General features: G+C 41.8%; 1 protein-coding gene and 1 long non-coding RNA gene across 5 annotated transcripts; one reads left to right on the top strand and one right to left on the bottom strand.

Moving 5' to 3' along the window:
- Window positions 1–345: 345 nt before the first annotated feature.
- On the top strand, window positions 346–3,538 carry LOC121668755. Its single transcript, XR_006017550.1, has 2 exons — window positions 346–1,115; window positions 1,789–3,538. It is a non-coding gene; the product is annotated as an uncharacterized LOC121668755 (long non-coding RNA).
- Window positions 3,539–4,723: 1,185 nt separating this feature from the next.
- Window positions 4,724–16,930, bottom strand: LOC121668751 (cytochrome b-c1 complex subunit 2, mitochondrial). 4 transcript variants are annotated; one of them, XM_042036807.1, is made up of 14 exons: window positions 16,849–16,930; window positions 14,084–14,176; window positions 13,804–13,953; window positions 13,294–13,358; window positions 12,290–12,346; window positions 11,814–11,938; window positions 10,312–10,409; window positions 9,831–9,888; window positions 9,570–9,665; window positions 8,520–8,719; window positions 8,167–8,247; window positions 7,502–7,578; window positions 5,806–5,959; window positions 4,724–4,963 (listed from the first exon to the last, which is right to left on the bottom strand). In XM_042036807.1, the coding sequence occupies exons 1-14, from the start codon at window positions 16,903–16,905 to the stop codon at window positions 4,880–4,882; spliced, it is 1,395 nt and encodes a 464-aa protein (XP_041892741.1). In that variant the 5' UTR covers window positions 16,906–16,930; the 3' UTR covers window positions 4,724–4,879. The 4 variants fall into 4 exon arrangements, with proteins under 4 accessions (XP_041892741.1, XP_041892742.1, XP_041892743.1 ...); XM_042036808.1 differs by lacking the exon at window positions 16,849–16,930 and adding an exon at window positions 16,131–16,238; XM_042036809.1 differs by lacking the exon at window positions 16,849–16,930 and adding an exon at window positions 16,131–16,238 and having other exon boundaries at window positions 14,084–14,173.

Raw genomic sequence — 16,930 nt, 5'->3', positions numbered from 1 at the left:
CCGGAAGGGGAACCCGCGGTCCCCAGCGCGCGCCCCGGGCGGGGCGGTGCTTCCCGCGAGTGCGGGGCCGGCGCCGGGCGGGGCAGGGCGGGGCGGGGCGGGGCAGCTCCGGGGAGCGCGGCGCGGGGCAGGGGGCCTGCCGATGATGGGCGGGACCGCTGGGGGCGGTGAGAAGGGCGGGGCTCGTGCGGGGTCGGAGGGGTTTGCCCCGGTGGGCGAGAAAGTGGGCGGGGCTGGCCGGAAGGCGCGGAGCGGGCGGGGCGGGGCCGAGGCCGGTGGGTGCGGCCTGAGGGAGGGGGCGGGGCACGGGGCGAGGGTGGGGCGGGCGGTGCCCCAGGGCGGGTCCGTCGTGAGGGGCGGGCGCTGCCCGGGGACCCCGCCGTGTGTGGTCCGCGACCGGCTCCGGTGCGGGGAGCCCCAAGGCTTGCCCTGCCGCCTGCTCCTTCGCGGCCCTCATGCGTCGCGATCCCCAGAGGTGTTTTGGAACCGACAATGAGCCGCTTGGTCAGTACCAAGGGCTGAGGAACAACCACAGGTCTGTGTTCACCACAAAAACTGCCTTCTGTTTTTCGAGTCCCTGCTCTCTATCCCTTTGCAAGGTTGGGCATGAGGTGGAATTCCAGAGCTACTTCTGTAGCGCTGATGAGAACAGGGGAAGTGGAACGACTGAGGTTTGGCGGCTGTGGAGCCCCTCAGAAGCCGCCACGGTGTTGTGTCTATGCTGTGTCTTTGGAAGAAAACCTAATTAATTGTGACTGGAAATCTCACCCAAATACAGCCATTTTTGATGGCATGCTTTTCCATGGATTCAGCTGTACAGAACTGTGGGGAATCTGTAGCCAATAAATGAACAATGCACCAAATGTGGGAAACCAGCCCGGTTTTGGCCACAATAGCTCTGTGCCTTCGATACTGTCATTCTGGTAGGGGAATGCTGAAGTAAATGAACCAAACAGTCCCCACATCTACAGGTACTTGGAAAATATCTAATTGCCTGCATAATTTTTTTCCTTCCAACAGTGAACACCCACCTCTTTTTCCAGAGCAGCACAACTGGTCTATATGGAACATACTGGGAAGCCAAGTGGGTGATTGTCTGCACTGTTTATTTTTATGTAAGTATTTTATGTAAATGGCAGACTATACAAACAAAATGGAGATATCAGGAAAGTAATCTTAAAGTATTCAACAGCAAGCAGTAGGATTTGTTATTTGGAGAACAAGCCCTGTACTTACCTCCCATTGAAATCGCCTGTACTTGACCAATTTTCTTAAGGGTGGAGAAAATACAAGGCTTTTGATGAAAAATAGCTGAAATTATTCCCTTTAAACCAGAAAGAATTGGTGCATGGAAGAAATAGTGATTTGAAAAATCCATTTGCTATAGGCATGCAGTATTTTCTTGAAGTCCTTAATAGCTGGAAACTCCTCTGTTATTTTGTGCCCTGTTCCCTACCTTCCCTGAATATATTGCCCTTAGTAATGAATCCTTAAGTAACAGCACTATCACTCCTTCCCTTGGCAAAATGTGTGACTTTTTAAGAAATAAGTTTCTAAGTAAAACTACTTTCAGTGTATTTATTTGCAGAAAGCAAGTTTATGGAGTCTTTTGGCAGCAACTCAGCACACAATGCCTGTCTAAAGAGTAACTAAGGATGAGAAGCTTAACTATTTGGACACAGCTTAACTATTTTGAACACAGCACCTGCTCAAATGTCTCCTTAAACCTTTTATTGAAGCATGGTATCACACTTTCAGCTAGTAAAGTTTTCCTCTCACTTTTCAAAGGGCAGTTGACAGCACTGGAAAACTTCTCTCAGCACACATAGATTGCAGCATTGATGGCAGATACTAGGAAGGATGAACAAGGATTAGCTCTCACAGTGGTACAGGATGGGCCTTATCTCCAGATAACAAGCCTTATTGAAAAAAGCTCTGCAGCTAATGATGGAAAGCTGAAACCAGGTAAAAAGAACCAATAGTGATATTAAAATTTAATAGCATTGAAAATATCCTTGTTCTGCATTTATGCTTTGAGCCTGTCTCTGATTTCTTTACACTTACACAGATCAAAAGAAACTCAGTTTAAAATTACAGAGAAAAGAAACTAGCACAAACTGTATAAAGCTCAGTGCCAGCATTCCACTGTGATGAAATACCTGTGATCTTAAAATAGCTGATACAGTAACTGTTCCATAATCAGATCAAGATTTAAGTCTGTACATTGTTCTCCAGCAAAAACAGATTTCCTATTCACCAGCAGATTTTTCCAAAAAATATTTTGACTATTACCTTTATGTAACAACTAAACTTGACTAATATAATTCTTTATTCAGTGCATTATTGTTCAAGTAATTTCACTCGACAAGTAACACAAATCTTCCCAAGGCTTGAAATTAATTTGCTTTTTATTTCTCTTTATTACAGAGTAGTTACAAAGTGGCAATGGACTAATCTCTGTGCTTTAATAATCCACACAGGTGTTCATTTGCTAAATGTTTTAAATGAAATGAACCGTGTCAGTACTAGCAGAGTATTACCAGTTATTAAAGGTTTCTTGTGGAACATCTGACACCTGTATTAAACTTGAAATTGAAAGCTCTGTAAATGTGAGTGCTTCACATGAGTCCCCAGCCCAATTACATTAAACTCATGAACTAGTTTGGGGAAGATACTGTGCTATGGTAATTCCCAGCATGAAATTGTCTCTAACATTGAAATCTATGAAGCAAAAACTGGAGCGTAATGAAGTAATTTAGAAATTTACTGGCTGTACAGGTAAAATGCATATCTTTAAATTAGAACAATTTTCCTAGCAATGCCTTTATAGTTTGGGCAGTCCTTTCTTCAGAATTGCAAGCGCCACGAAGAAATATCTACTTGCTTGATGAAATAAAATCCATCCAGTTCTTAGCCTCTTCTTAGGAAAAAGGCTTTGCACTTTTGATCTGAGTATAAAAATCAGTGGAAAAATCTAGAGAACAAATTTGAACTTATTATTATTTTCTTAGGACATGATAGCTCATCCATTCCCTGAAAAAAAATCCCTTTGATTTACAAAAGTATATATATGATACTGATTTGGTTGTTGGTTTGTTTGGGTTTTTTCCATCTATAATTAGAATACTAATCATTAAGAATATGCATCACTGAAACTAAGTAGTTCTATTTGCAACAATTTGAAGAAGGCAAGCTCCAAAAGCATTTTCAATAAAGGCTACAAGGAGTCAAATTATTTATGGCATGGGATGTGTTTGATTTACTGGAGCAAATACAGAAAGGTTTAAAGCAGGTTGAGGACTTGGAACAAGTAAGATGCACAAATGCACTATTTGGGAGCTTTTCTTGCAGCAAATTATATTTTATCTTTAGGGACTTTTTTTTCCCCCAGTTGATTGAGTATAATCTGTAGTTGAAAACAGGAACCTAAAAGAACAGTATATGACTGCTTGTAGCTTGAACAAGTTGGTGCCACTCTGCTGAATATAAGAGGAGATAGAAATTAAGAGAGGTAGGGGGAGGTACTAATATCTTAAAATCCTACAGTTACTCACCAAACTGGCACAGAGGCATGCATGTCCTATTCCCCATGCCAGCAAGAAGAAACAGGGCTGCAGAGCATGTGTGTCTCCTCAAAATACCTTCAATGGTGCAAGAAGTATCTCCATAAAAATCTTCAGTGGCCGCTTTCTGCTGGAATGCCTCAGCTCTTGCAGGCACCTCCTGCTTAGCCTCTGGCTTCTCCTGACAGGGTCTTGCAAGGTGCCCATGTGTTGGTTGTTTTGACATTCTGCTTCCTGCCTCCTCTGTGAGCATAAATTCTGGGTGGCAGTAAAGCCCCTGAAGTCAAAGAGGCCATGTCCACTTGTAATGGCCACACATCAAGACATCAGCTGCTTGTAATTGATACCAAGATGGAGCTCTTGTTAATCCTCTAAATAGCTTATCTGTTTCTTAATCCGTTGAACTCCTGACAGTGACTAAAGATTAGGACTTTTAAAATTAAACAGGGAAAAAAAGCACTTTTTGTGAGAGCCATGGCATACAGCTTTTAAGAATACATTTCTGTCAGTGCTAAGGGTGGTCCCTGCGGTAAGTAGAATTAGTTTAGGTGGGTTAAAAGGCAGTTCCAAGTTTTCCCAGGGCACAAAGTTTTAATAGAAATAAACCTTGGTGGTGGGGGAAGGAAGAGAAGTATTAGAATGAGATAATTAGGCTAGAACAGCAGAAAGGAAGCTCACACAGCAAGGGGCTTTCCAAGAGATTAAACCTTTAAGCTTACATATTAGTAAATCATTTGCTATGCTGAAGGAGCAGAAAAAGAAGAGCTGCAACTTAGCTACTGGAGACGAAAGGAAATGGTATACAAAGGACTATGGACAATAGAATTAGTTTGATACTAGAGGAGCTTCAGAACTAAAGAATTTGTCCTTAGAACAAGAGTTTGAAAAAAATGGAACATTCCACAAGTTTCTTCATTTAATTGATGTAAGGATGGTAGAGAATCTATCAAGAACTTTTCCTGAATATACAAGAATACATGGATAACTAGTGGTAATTACAGCATTTGTCTTCACTGCAGTGATCATTTTTTATATATTTATATTTTTACATAGACCAAAACTCACCTTGTTTTCACACTGTAGTTTTAACCTGCAGTGTACAGAGCCAGACCTATCAGCCTTTTATATACTACTTTCAGTGAAAAAAACTACACAAAATATATGAACTCAGCACTTTATTTGATGAGTGCAAGCCCACAATTACTCCAGATTAATTTTCTGAAAGAACTGAATTCATAAATAACAAGTTAGTAATTCATTTAGAACATAGGCGACTTAGAGCTCAGGTCCATCTTGAATCAAATCCATCCCAGTTTTTACAACTCATCAAGAAAAGGAGTATTTCCCAAATTCCCAGTAGCTGCCATTGATTTCTTCCCACTTACAAACTTCTTTGCAGCCTGAAAATAAATCAGGAAAGTGGATATGAGGAAATATTCACAACAAGATAGCTGATGCTACTCATAGCATCAGCTTCAAGTTACGAAAACAAAGAACAAATCCTGGCACTACTATAATATACCATCATGTAAACAATCCTCCTCCTTTTGCTGTATAAACCTAATTTGTTCTAATGCTCATTACTTTATAATCTAAACAGAAATGGCAGATCAACAGTTGGGTATAAAAGGCGTAAACTCTAAAAATGGTTATTCCTGAAATAATTATTACACCATAAAATACAGTGTATCTCATTACTACTAGAGCTATTGCTAGTTGCTGCTGCAATACAAATAAGCAACGACTGTGAAAAAGCAAATTTTGTATCTCAGAATTTCTCTTTATGATAGATTTTTAGAAATTTGCTTCACGTACAAGCAACAAGGTAATGTGCAGCAGCAACAAAGTTACATCAATTTATCACCGAAAGCCTAATTGCTTTTTTAAACACACCCATTATCCCAGACTCAGGAAACCTAAAAACCTTGACACAGAATCACCCACACTTGAACTAATATGAAGTTTTCCAAGAATATTAGCTGGCAGTTTTGGTAAATTTAAGTGAAAAAGATGAGAATTTTACATAATTCACAGCTACACTAGTTTTACAGTGTATTGGATTAAAGAGTCTTCTGTTAATAAAGTAAGTGAAGACATCAAAAGATACCCAGCTGGGATTTGTAAATGAGCTGCCTTTTCTATTTTTAAAGATAGTATATGTGTGTGTTTATAAACATCAGTTTTCCATAAAAAACCTGACACAGTGATTAAGGAACACCTGTAGATGCTGACACATACTTACATTCACAACATCAGCAGTGGCTACAGAGTCGATTTTTTGAGCAACAACAGATGGGGATGTGTGTGTGCCAGAAACCAGGGACTCAGAGCCTATTTCATTCAGTAACCCTTTTGAGGTCTCCACTGACATCAAATAGTTGGCTTTCAGCTGATTTCTGCCACCAAACAAAGCATCAAGAATGAGTGTAAGTCCTGCTATTACCTTCCCCACCACCCCATAAATACAATGAGGTTTTGATCCTTTTAAACTCTCAAGACTCCATTTTGAAAGGTTTTCCTTTCCTAACAGGGAAGGATTCCATGATTAGGAAAGAGGCACTGTGAACAGACCAAGCATAAAATGACAGGTACTTCAACACCTACTGCCTCCCCACACAGTGAGAAAATCTCTAGCTCAGGATTTGTTTCTGTCTGAAGTAATTAATGCAGTCAGACAAACTATCAAGTTTAAACCTAATTTTCTCGTCAAAACCAGATGCATGCAGAGCAATGTTGCCCTAAGTGACAAAGCAGCAGTGAATGTAAATGGTCAGGCTCCTCCTGTAATAGTTCCATGTTTTGTTAAAAGACAGTGAATTCTGTTTCTTTTGTTTCTTGCAGAATCACTGTTACACATGAAAACCTTATTTTTATAAGCCAATCCTTCTATTCTGAAGACAGAAAGATAGAAAACCATTTATTCTGATAGCACATTATTAAGTAGCTTGGTGTTTCTGGTTGAATTGCCAGACTCTGCAAATAGAACTGATTGGGTTTGGGGTTTTTCTTTTTCAATAAAGGAAAAAGAGGAACACAGGAAATATATGAAGCCATTCCAGAAGGAAACGCCTTAAAAAAAAAAGAAAAATAGCCACAGCAGCACTGTGTGTAACTCCCTAATACCAGGCAGCTTTGTTTAAAAAAAAAAAAGAACAAAACAAAAAACCACAAAACCCACAACACACAAAACAAATAATGCCCAGTATAAAAGTCTAGAATCCACCATTTAGCTCCTAGTAACTAAGGCAGAACCAATTAGGCCTAGGCTATCATATTTTGTGTAATTATGCTTTACATGAAGTATTTTATATATGCAACAGACAATATTTTCATTTTGCTACTTGAGTCTGTACTATATTGTTGTATTGCACAACTGCAATTTTAAAAGCTCAGTGCAGTTTAACACCACTTGGAGACCCCCTCCCCCAAATATTCCTAGGGGCATGTATTTCAAACACTTGGTGTAACATCACTAATTCAGTGCTTTACACTTGCAGACCCTCATTACTCTTTTTCTTTGAAGATGGCACAGATTGCTTATTATAATTGTTTTGGGAATTGCTCAGTGTAACTGTAAAGGGAATTACTTAAATAATGCAATTTAGGATTCTAATTAAAATATATCTTAATACTACAGAATATGATTAACACGACAGCATCTGCTGACACTTGCTAATTTCTTACATTGAAACAGTCTTCAGAAAATATTAACACTTCTCTACCAAGTTTTTATTAGGAAATAACACTACTGGAGAATCAGTGCAGCTTTGAAAAAGAATATTGACAGGGGCTCAGTTTTAATGCAGGACTGTGAGCAGTTCCCCATGGAAATAATTACAGGATAAGCGCTGCTGTCCAGAATAGTCTGAGTGTTTGACAAGTAGCTGCATGTTAAGAAACTTCTCTTTACAGCACATGAGAGTTCTTTACACACTTACTTTGCCGTTGTGACATCGGCATCGGTGACACCGCCCTGAGCAACTGCCTTTACCTGGTTCAAAGCAGCTTTAATGACCTGAGGAAAATCAAATCATTTAAGATTTCTTCCCACATTACATTTCAACATGTTATTTCTTCTATCTGACATCTTGGAAACTTCAAGGGAAGAGCAGCTGACAATGTGAGGATTATCTGCCTGAACACGATTCTGAGCAGTTTTATAAAAAAAACTAAAACCAGTGTAATGAATGCCCAAAAATGCACAAAAAGCAGTGTGGATTTTAACTGCACCACAGCATTACTTTATATGGTCTCACCATTTTTCATGAAAGTGTTCAGTTCTGCCAGCTTCAAGAGACAGCATGTTCTTCATCATATACTTAGGCTTACAAATGTAAATCAGCAATTACAGTCAGCAATTCAAGGCATTTTACTAACTCCAGTTCATATTATATATCTGTCCTTCCCACAAAGCAAGTCTCATTCCCAGTTTACAGAGCTAAGTCATAACTGAACATGCAGCATTCCTATACAGGGAATCAGATGAATTTCCTTTCTTTTTTTTTTTTTTTTTTTTTTTTAAGATGAATCAGTCACTATCTCAAATCAAAACACTACTTTGAAGGTCATGTTGTTAATACTTAAAGTCTAATCAGCAACTCACCTCCCCAGCATTTGGAGCCTGGGATATGGTATAAATCCCAAAGAGCCCAGAATCAGAGTAATTAACATTAAATGCGGAAACCTGCAAAACAAACATTATCATCAACTGTTTCAAGTATCAGAGTAATTCAGCATCAAGCATAGGAAAATAATTACTATTAGGATCTAAAATACTGTAATTCAAGAAGCTAAAGTCCATTTGTGCTGAGGAAAGATCAGACTGGAAGCCCATCACTGATACACTGTAATATGTACAAGAATGAACTAAGATTCTAGCTAAAGGTAGAAACCTCTCAAAGATTATTAATACACATTTTACTTAAAAATCAGAGAACAGTAATCCTTGGAACTTACATCAAATGGCTGGCTGGTTGCTTTAGCAACACCCTGGGTCAATTTGCTGGTAACACAGCTTCCCCTCTTGACAAGGGGCCCAGCACCTAAAACGTACTGAAGGACACTGAAGGCATTTGCTTCTGTGCTCCCAGCAACAGCTCCTTCTGTTACAATAGCAGCATGGACAAGGCTATCCCCGGTCTGTTTCCTGATTTCTCCTAGAAATACAACAGAATAAAAGGTAATACAGTGTTGAATTAGAAACTACTGTACATTCAGCAGCACATAAAAGAAGTATTTCCCTTTAACGAGAGAGAAGCCAGGGCCTGAAATTACTGCATGTCCACTCAGGAAGGCAGCATGAGGCTGCAGGTAATTTTAAAAGGTCCTTTACATTCAAAATTTTTCTTGTTAACACAAAACCAGTACCTTAGTATACCTTATTTAAATGTGACCCTAAACCATGCAGAGTGTGGGATGATAAAACTCCACATAACAAATTCCCAGGAAAATAGTGTACCTTCTGTTCATAATAATACTTATGTTGGCTTACAGAAACTGAAGTTATTCCAATCAAATATTAAATGTTGGAAAATTTCTTTTTCCCCTTCATGTCTTTACAGAGACATGTGAAACTCCAACTAAACAGTAGCTGTTGGTAATGGTACAAGACACTGCTCTGAAAGAGCTGAGCATTGTTTTGACTTACCACATTTAACACATCTTCCCTAAATAGAAATCCTACCTCCACTTCCTGACAGCCCTTCATCTACTCTTACAGGAATCTTACCAGAACTGCCAAGAGAAACCATATGCCATCTTGTTTTTTACTTTATAGAAAAAATGATGTTGCAGGTACAACTTTGTTGAAGAGCTGGGTTCAGTTTTATCCCAGAACTTTCAATGGTGGAAACTTCTGCTTATTTAAACAGGATATGCATCTGAACTGTCACTTCCAACACCCAGCATTTAGTGCAGCTGTATAGTTTTCAGTTGTAACTTTGAATACTACTACATTTATAACCAGAAAAGTCAGTCACTCAGAATAGATACAAGAAACATCCTTACCCCCTCTATAAACAGCCTTTGCACCAGGAGTACCAGCTCCACTTCGGATATTTAGGAATTGCTCTGCAACTTGCTTTAAGGTAGAGTGCTTTATACCTGCAATACAACAGTTACTCTGAGTAATGCAATGACATTGAAAAGCTACAGCAGTTAAATAAAAGCGTTTGAAGCCTATGGTAACATTTTGCTTGTACAGAGAATTCAGATTTCTCCAGCAGTTTTCCCACATGACCTGCAGCATTCATTCAGGAACATACATACCTATTCCTACGAGAGCAATTCTTGAACTTGTGAAATTGTTCTGTACAAAATGGTGAAGCTGCAACAGTAAATTCATATTTTAGGGTATTTTGTTTAAAGAACAAAAATTGTGTGTGTTTCTGACATAGCCCCTTACACTTCTTAAAGCAAATTCCAAAGCTTCCAAAAGGAACTGTCTATAGAATATCATTTTATTTCACTCCCCAGTGACAACTACAAAACCCTTTTATAGAAGAACACCTGCATTTCATTGACAGCCTTACTGTCAACAGAAAGCCACTGACATTAACCATCTAAATGCAAACATGAGTTCTGTACCCAGTACTAAAAGCTGCACGGAAATAAATTATTTTAACACCAGATCAATAAGGTAATAAATACTGATGGTATATATACTAAATTAATTTTCTCTCACAAGTGCCAGCATCCATTCCTGACAAAAAACTGAAACAGATACGTAACACAATAAAAATAACCCTACCTGCTCAGAAGTAATTTTTCCAACTCTGTAGTCTGGACAATACAAGGGGTTTGCCAGAGCATTTTTATAAGCTGCAGCATGCAAGTTTTCCAGCACTCCTGAGAGGAACAGAGTTTCAGATGATTAATGTAAGAGCCACATGTAATGAAGACTATGAATGAAACTAAATGGAGGAGAGCTGTGGTCCACTTTAAGGACCATAAGATCTGCAAAAGCAGGTCTGGAATAATCCAATTCATACGGAAGTTTCATCCAAAGCCTTGGGCTGGAGCAATCTGGCCTGAGGCCTTCTTTTCTTCTGTAACTTATTAGAAAGAAACCAAACAAACTAGTAACCTTTATATGCTCAACACTTTTTGGCTTCAACAGCAAGCTATAAATGCAACCAGTGTTTAGAAGGGGAGCAGCAGAAAACAAAACCACACCCCAATATCCTCTTAATTAATTTCATAATCATCTTCACTGTAGGCATCCCTTGTTCTTGAGGAAGAACGGGCTCTCTAGAATACTATTTGTAGCTTTGTGAGGTGTCTCATCTATCTCCCTACTCAGATGAAGGATGCTAGTGTCTTCAATTCCCTTCTCATTAGTTTTTTTTTGCATTCCAACAGCATTCTAGTAATTCCTGTTTGATATTGTCCTTGTATTTGTTCATACTTTTTCCTCAAGAGAAAGATTCTTTTCTTCATAGTTCTGTTTCTGAACTGTAACTGAAAATACTGCATTACTATGAAAACCAACCTGCAATTGTATAAATTAAAGAAAAAAAAAAAGATTGTGACTAATTAAAAAAAACAGTAGCACTTCAGTATAAGCCCGAGATTCTTCCAACATTACACTGTCACCTGCAATGGGTTACAAAGGTAAACATGCTTCAGAGTGGTACAAATTATGTTTATTGTGTAGAACTACCTGGGTGATCTTGCATGACAAGAGTTAGTAACACAAGATATACTGGATTAGGCTTGATCTGACTGAGGCTTTGTGTTGTGTTTCCTCTTTGTTTTTCCTTAAACACACAAATCTAAATTTACAATCCTAAAGCTGGAACCCATTTTCAGTATGATGAAAATATATATTGTTTTTATACCAAAATAACCATACAAAATTTACAAGTCTTTTGTAGGGTACTGTTTTCACACCCATGAGTAATACCTAAATACAATTTTCAGAACACAAGCTTCTGCAAATACATTGTCAACAACAATCATGACTTGCACATTCTTTGGTTGTACTCGAAAAGAACCAAAAATGTAAAAGGGAAGGTGCCAAGGAGAATGGTGTAAGCTGTCTTCAGCATGTTACTTGCTGAATGTTACTACAGGCTGGAAAAACCTGTGTATTAAAAAAAGTTCCAAAACAACAGAAAGACCATACCTATCAACAAGCTGAAAAATTAAATGGTCATGCAACAGCAAAAGGGAAACTGTTTTTTTCCACTTTTTTTCCATTTTGAAGGAACTCCCACAGAGCCAATACCATGGATCAGAAAATACACTTACCAGCTTGGGGATTCTGAAGTGCAATTACTTTATCAACTTTTAATTTTGGCTGAAGATCAGCTACTTCCCATGGTCTGAACTCTGGTGCTGTGGTGACATTCAGGAGATACTCCATTACGGTATCACTAGATAAAAAACATTACAAAGGCATTAAACACAAGTAACGTGTACTTCTTCTGCAGTTGAAAGCAATTCAAACTAATCTGTAAGCAACACATTAACAGCCAAATGCATCACTCCAGCCAGGGCAGTTATTAGCACTGCTGTACAAAGCAGGATAATTCAACTTCAATTCTGTAGCATTTGTATGCTCGGTAACATGACACAGAAGTTGAATATCAATATAGTAATTTACTGATTTATTACAAAAGCATGAGAATAGATATTCCTCCCACCCTGTAAAATGACAGGTCTTCACTACCAAGCAGTTTGTAAAGAAGGCAGTAATTCCCTTTATAGCCCATCCAGATACCTACACGTAGTCTCGCAGACATTCAACAGAGTAAGCCATTTTCTCTCTTGTTGCATGCACACTACATGAGAAAAAAACCAAAATCCATTTCAGCAAAGAACACAGAAGTGAATTTTCACACATATTCCCCATTCATCAAATTCATCAGCAAGATACAGACTGGAATAACTACTTAACCTTAAATCTGTTTGGGATGACTGTTTAAAGAAGTGATAAACACACACACAGTAGAAACAGGCATAATTAAAACTCACATTTTCAGTATTCAAGTAATAACAAATGTCTTGTGACCATCAGAATTTAAGATGCCGCAATAATTAAAGGTAAAACAGCAAATAAGGCTGAATAGCAAAACTTGAAGAAAAATGTGTGTATGTACTAAAAAAAGCAATTTAGTAATTACTCTCTTTGGGCAGAAAACACAGTTATCATGTCCTTTTACTTCAATATATTTATTATTGACAGGACCAGAAAAAGGTAGAGTCTCAAGTCATAAAACACTATTTTAAACCAAATTCTAGATAAAAAGATCTTACTGGATGATTTCAAGATACACTAGAAGAAAGCAGGCATAGTGAGATCCCTCTTATTTCTCTTACTATTGTTTTCTAGGCTTAAAACCCTCAAATCACGAAAGCCAACTACTGTCTGTATGAGTAGTATCTATTCACAAAAGATGAAGGAAAAAATGACTTTAGGAAGTTTATTCTCAAAATCTGAAAAGGCAGAAAGAAAACTAAGCTTTCTAGACAAATTATATTTCTTCCATGTGCACAATATTTTGTTTATTGAAAAGTGTTTTTAAAATACAATTCATGAGTGCACCCTTGAAGCTTAACAGAACAAAAAGTACACGATGTTCCTTAACAACATTCAGTATTCAAGTACCACTTCCCCGCTGAGCTTACCCACCTACACATTGTTGTGCTTATTGTCTTATGTTTCCTTTAGTCACAGAGCTCATTTGCACCTCACCAACACAGATTATCTTTCTATGTGGCTACAAACCTCAGGCTGCCCCCAACAGCTTCAATGCCACGAGTGATCCGGAAGGAGGAAGCTCCTTTAGTAGTCTATTAAAACAAACATAAAAAAAGGGCAACTTACAATTCTAGCTATTTATAAAACAGATTTTGTGTTGATGGCAGCAATAAGAAAAACTACTCAGAAATATTCCCCACATGCCCAAAATCGAGTTTGTATCAGCCATGTGAATTAATTTTCACTGCAGCTTAAATAAAATGAGTTATTGTGCATAACTGAATATAGATATACTATACATATCTAGTTTAAGACACCAGAAGAAAGCATAATTATTAATAAATATTACTTCCCATCTTCCAGGAAGCAGTAACATTTCTCCTGCATTGAACCACATAACCAAGTGCCACTGTATGTTGTTCTCCACTTTGTAAGATCTCTTACATTAAATTTTACCATACCAGTTATCTTTGTAATAATAAATCTTTGACCATTTCACCTACTCTCAACATAATAACAAAGGCCATAAACACCTACCAAATTAGATGCAAGACGAAGCAGGTGAGCAGTTCCCAGGTTACTGGTGGTTTCATATCTGCTGCCTGTTTTGAGAAACACACCAATTCTTGAAGTTGGAGAGAAGTTTTCCAGAGATGCAATAACTAAGCCATTTGGTAATTTTGTGATCTGTATTAAAAACAACAAAAAAAGCGCTTTGTTTTCATTCAGTGTAAGTACTATCACAGCTCTACTTTGACTGAGTCAAAAAAAAATAAAAAGAGAACAAAAAAAACCAACCCTGTATTTTTACACTGACCTCAAGATCCTGAGACTCTGGAGATAATTTCACTTTTGCTGCAGTTGCTGAGGGTGAAACTTTAGGAGCTACTTTAAGTGAGTAAAATCTCTTCTAGGGGAGAAAGCATAAGAGAATGGATTTCCTTAATTAGTTTATCACATGTTTCCTTATATACTGAAAAAGAAACTAATTTTAAATTAGAAATACAATGAAGGACTTCAAACAGTGGAGTAAAAAGAGTGATTCCCTTGTAATTCCCCTGATTATTTTTTACATCAGTCAGGCCCTGTGCTATGACTTACACAAGGACTTTGGAATTTCAAGAAATAGCACTGTAAGAATGCTTTCCTCGCCTCCTCTCTTTGCTGCTGTACAGTGGGAATCTCTCTCAATCCTATACAGTCTGCAGGACACCTGCAGAGCAATTAACTGAACCAAGAGCCACAGCAATCCACATATGCAGCACAACACTTTGGAGGTCACTTTAAATTCCTTAGGTGTAGGCAGTTCAGCTCCCGAAGAGTCACCTCAGAGCTCCAACCTGTCTGCACTGACTGCTGCATACAAAGAGGACACGAAGGCAAGTCCCCAGACTGCAGTTTGGACCTGCTAAAATGGGTCCAGAGGAGGCCATGAAGATGATCAAAGGACTGGAGCACCTCTGCTACACAGACAGGCTGAGAGAGCTGGGGGAGTTCAGCATGGAGAAGAGAAGGCTCCAGCGAGACCTCACTCCAGCCTTGCAGGACCTTACCTTAAAGGGGCTTTTAAAAGAGATGGAGAGAGACTTTTTATACAGGCAGACAGTGACAGGACAAAGGGCAATGATTTTAAACTGTCAGAGAGTTTAAACTAGATTTTAGGAAGAAACTCTTCCCTGTGAGTGTGGTGAGGCACTGGAAAAGTTGCCCAGAGAAGCTGTGGATTCCTCATCCCTGGAAATGTTCAAGGCCAGGTTGGATGGGGCCTGGAACGACCTGGTCTAGTGAAAGGTGTCCCTGCCCATGACAAGGGCCTGCAATGAGATGATCTCTAAGGTCCCTTCCAACCCAAACCATTCCATGATTCGAGGATTCCAATAACCAGAAGCAGTCCTTCACACAAAAAAGGTGAATATCACAAAAGCCCTGCCTTCAGCAGCTGGCAACAGAAATGACAAGACTATGGATTTCAAATCTGAAATGATACTACCTTCCACCCACTTTAGAAGTTGCTTATACTAGAAAATTTACATATTATTCTTGTTTTCCCATTAAAAAATAAACTAATTCCCATACATCTCAAGGTGAAAGCCTAGTGACAGAAACACCACTGCGCTCAGCTGTAAGGATGCCAGTGATGTAATTCCCATTGCTTTATCAGAGACTGTCCACTGTGAGTCTAGGAAAAACTCCTTTCTTCCCCCTCCAAGGATTTGGTAAGACACTTAGTTTTAACCTCTAAGTCTAGTTATTTATGAACTACCACTGCATATCTAAAACTGACCCAAATACACGCTGTCACTCAGAGGTCATTCTCCATCCCACTCGAGCGCATTCGCAGGCGGGATCCAGCACAGGTTCTACCCCAGCTGTCCGCCGGCTCCATCAGAGCCTTTGAGCAGGACAAGCCCTCTGCCTCCTGCCCGCCTCCGGGGCACGCCAAGCCCCAATGCCAAGGGCACCACCTTGTCCCAAGCAGCTGAAGCTTCTCCAGCGCGGCGGGACCGCCTCCCCTCCCCTCTTCCCGTGCCCCGTCGGGCGCTGCCGGGGCGGCTCTGACAAAGCCTCGGGCGCCGCTCGCTGCGCGGCGCTCCGGGCCCGGCCCGCGGCCTGTCTGACCTTCAGCCGCCGTCCCGCTCCGCCGCCTGCCCGCCCGGCCCGCCCCCAACCCTGGCGCACGCCCCGACCCCGCGGGCAGCCCGGCAGCCCCGCTGCCGTGACCGCCGTCCGCCGCCCTCCGCCCGGCTCGCCGCCCTGGGCTGGCCGGGGTCAGGCCCGCCCGCAACCGCCGGGCCCGGACTGCGGCTGTCACCGCCAGCCGGGCATCTCCCGCACCGCGCACGACGCGCGCGGGTCCCGCTCACCGAGAGGGAACGCACAGCTACCGGGAACCCCTTCATCGTCCCGCGCCCCTCGGCTCGGCCCCGGCCAGGACAAGATGGCTGTCCCGGAGGGAGACCCCGCCTTCCCGGCACGCCCCGCGCCGCGCTGACCTTCCAGCGAGCGAACCCCCAACTCTACTGCTCCGGCGGGACGGCGCGCCGGGAGGCAACAGCGCCGCCGCGCGGGCACCGGGGGCTGTGCGCCTGCCGGGGTGTCGCCCCCTCCCGGGCACGGGGGGCCGTGACACCCTGCGGGGCGCGGGGTCCCGGTGGCGGCGGTCGCTCGGGAATGTGCCCCGGGAATGTCCCTCCGGAACGTGTTTCGGGAATGCCCCTCGGGGCGGTGCCTCGGGGCGCGGGCCCCGGTGGCGGCTGTCCCTCGGTCTGTCCCTCGGGGCGCGGGGTCCCGGGGTGGCTGTGCCCAACCTATGTCGGGGCCATTCCGTGGCGTTCGCAGCCTCCTTCCCCCGAGCGCTGCCTGGGTAAGGCGGGACAGCGGCGGTGCCTGCGGGCGCGGCAGCTCCCAGGGCACCGGAGCTCCCCTCGAGCAGGACTTCAGACGGGACATAGCGGGGTGCCCGTGGTGGGCGTGGGGCGCGGAGGCGGAGCCGAGAGCGGCGGGGCGGTTCCGCGGGGCGGTTCGGCGGGGCGGTTCGGCGGCGGGGCCGGCGGCAGCGGGGCCGCCCCGGCGAGTTCCTACCGGCCGTGCGGGCGGTGCGCGGTGTTGCAGTCTCGGAGTGCCGTCGTCCCGTTCCATCCTGTCCCGTCCGCCCGGTTCTCGC

Source organism: Corvus kubaryi, unplaced genomic scaffold, assembly GCF_017639235.1.
Source record: "Corvus kubaryi isolate FWS band 111438036 unplaced genomic scaffold, C.kubaryi_AGA036_p1.0 37387, whole genome shotgun sequence".
Taxonomy (NCBI): domain Eukaryota; kingdom Metazoa; phylum Chordata; class Aves; order Passeriformes; family Corvidae; genus Corvus; species Corvus kubaryi.
This window is presented reverse-complemented; position numbering and strand designations above follow the sequence as displayed.

Bases quoted from the DNA above. Each gene is read 5' to 3' on its own strand.
- LOC121668751 (XM_042036807.1), bottom strand. From the start codon at position 16,905: ATGGAACGGGACGACGGCACTCCGAGACTGCAACACCGCGCACCGCCC. The intron at 14,177-16,848 runs GTAGGAACTCGC...TTTCTCCCCTAG, and splicing joins GCGCACCGCCCGCACGGCCG to AAGAGATTTTACTCACTTAA. The intron at 13,954-14,083 runs GTCAGTGTAAAA...TTTTTAATACAG, and splicing joins CAGAGTCTCAGGATCTTGAG to ATCACAAAATTACCAAATGG.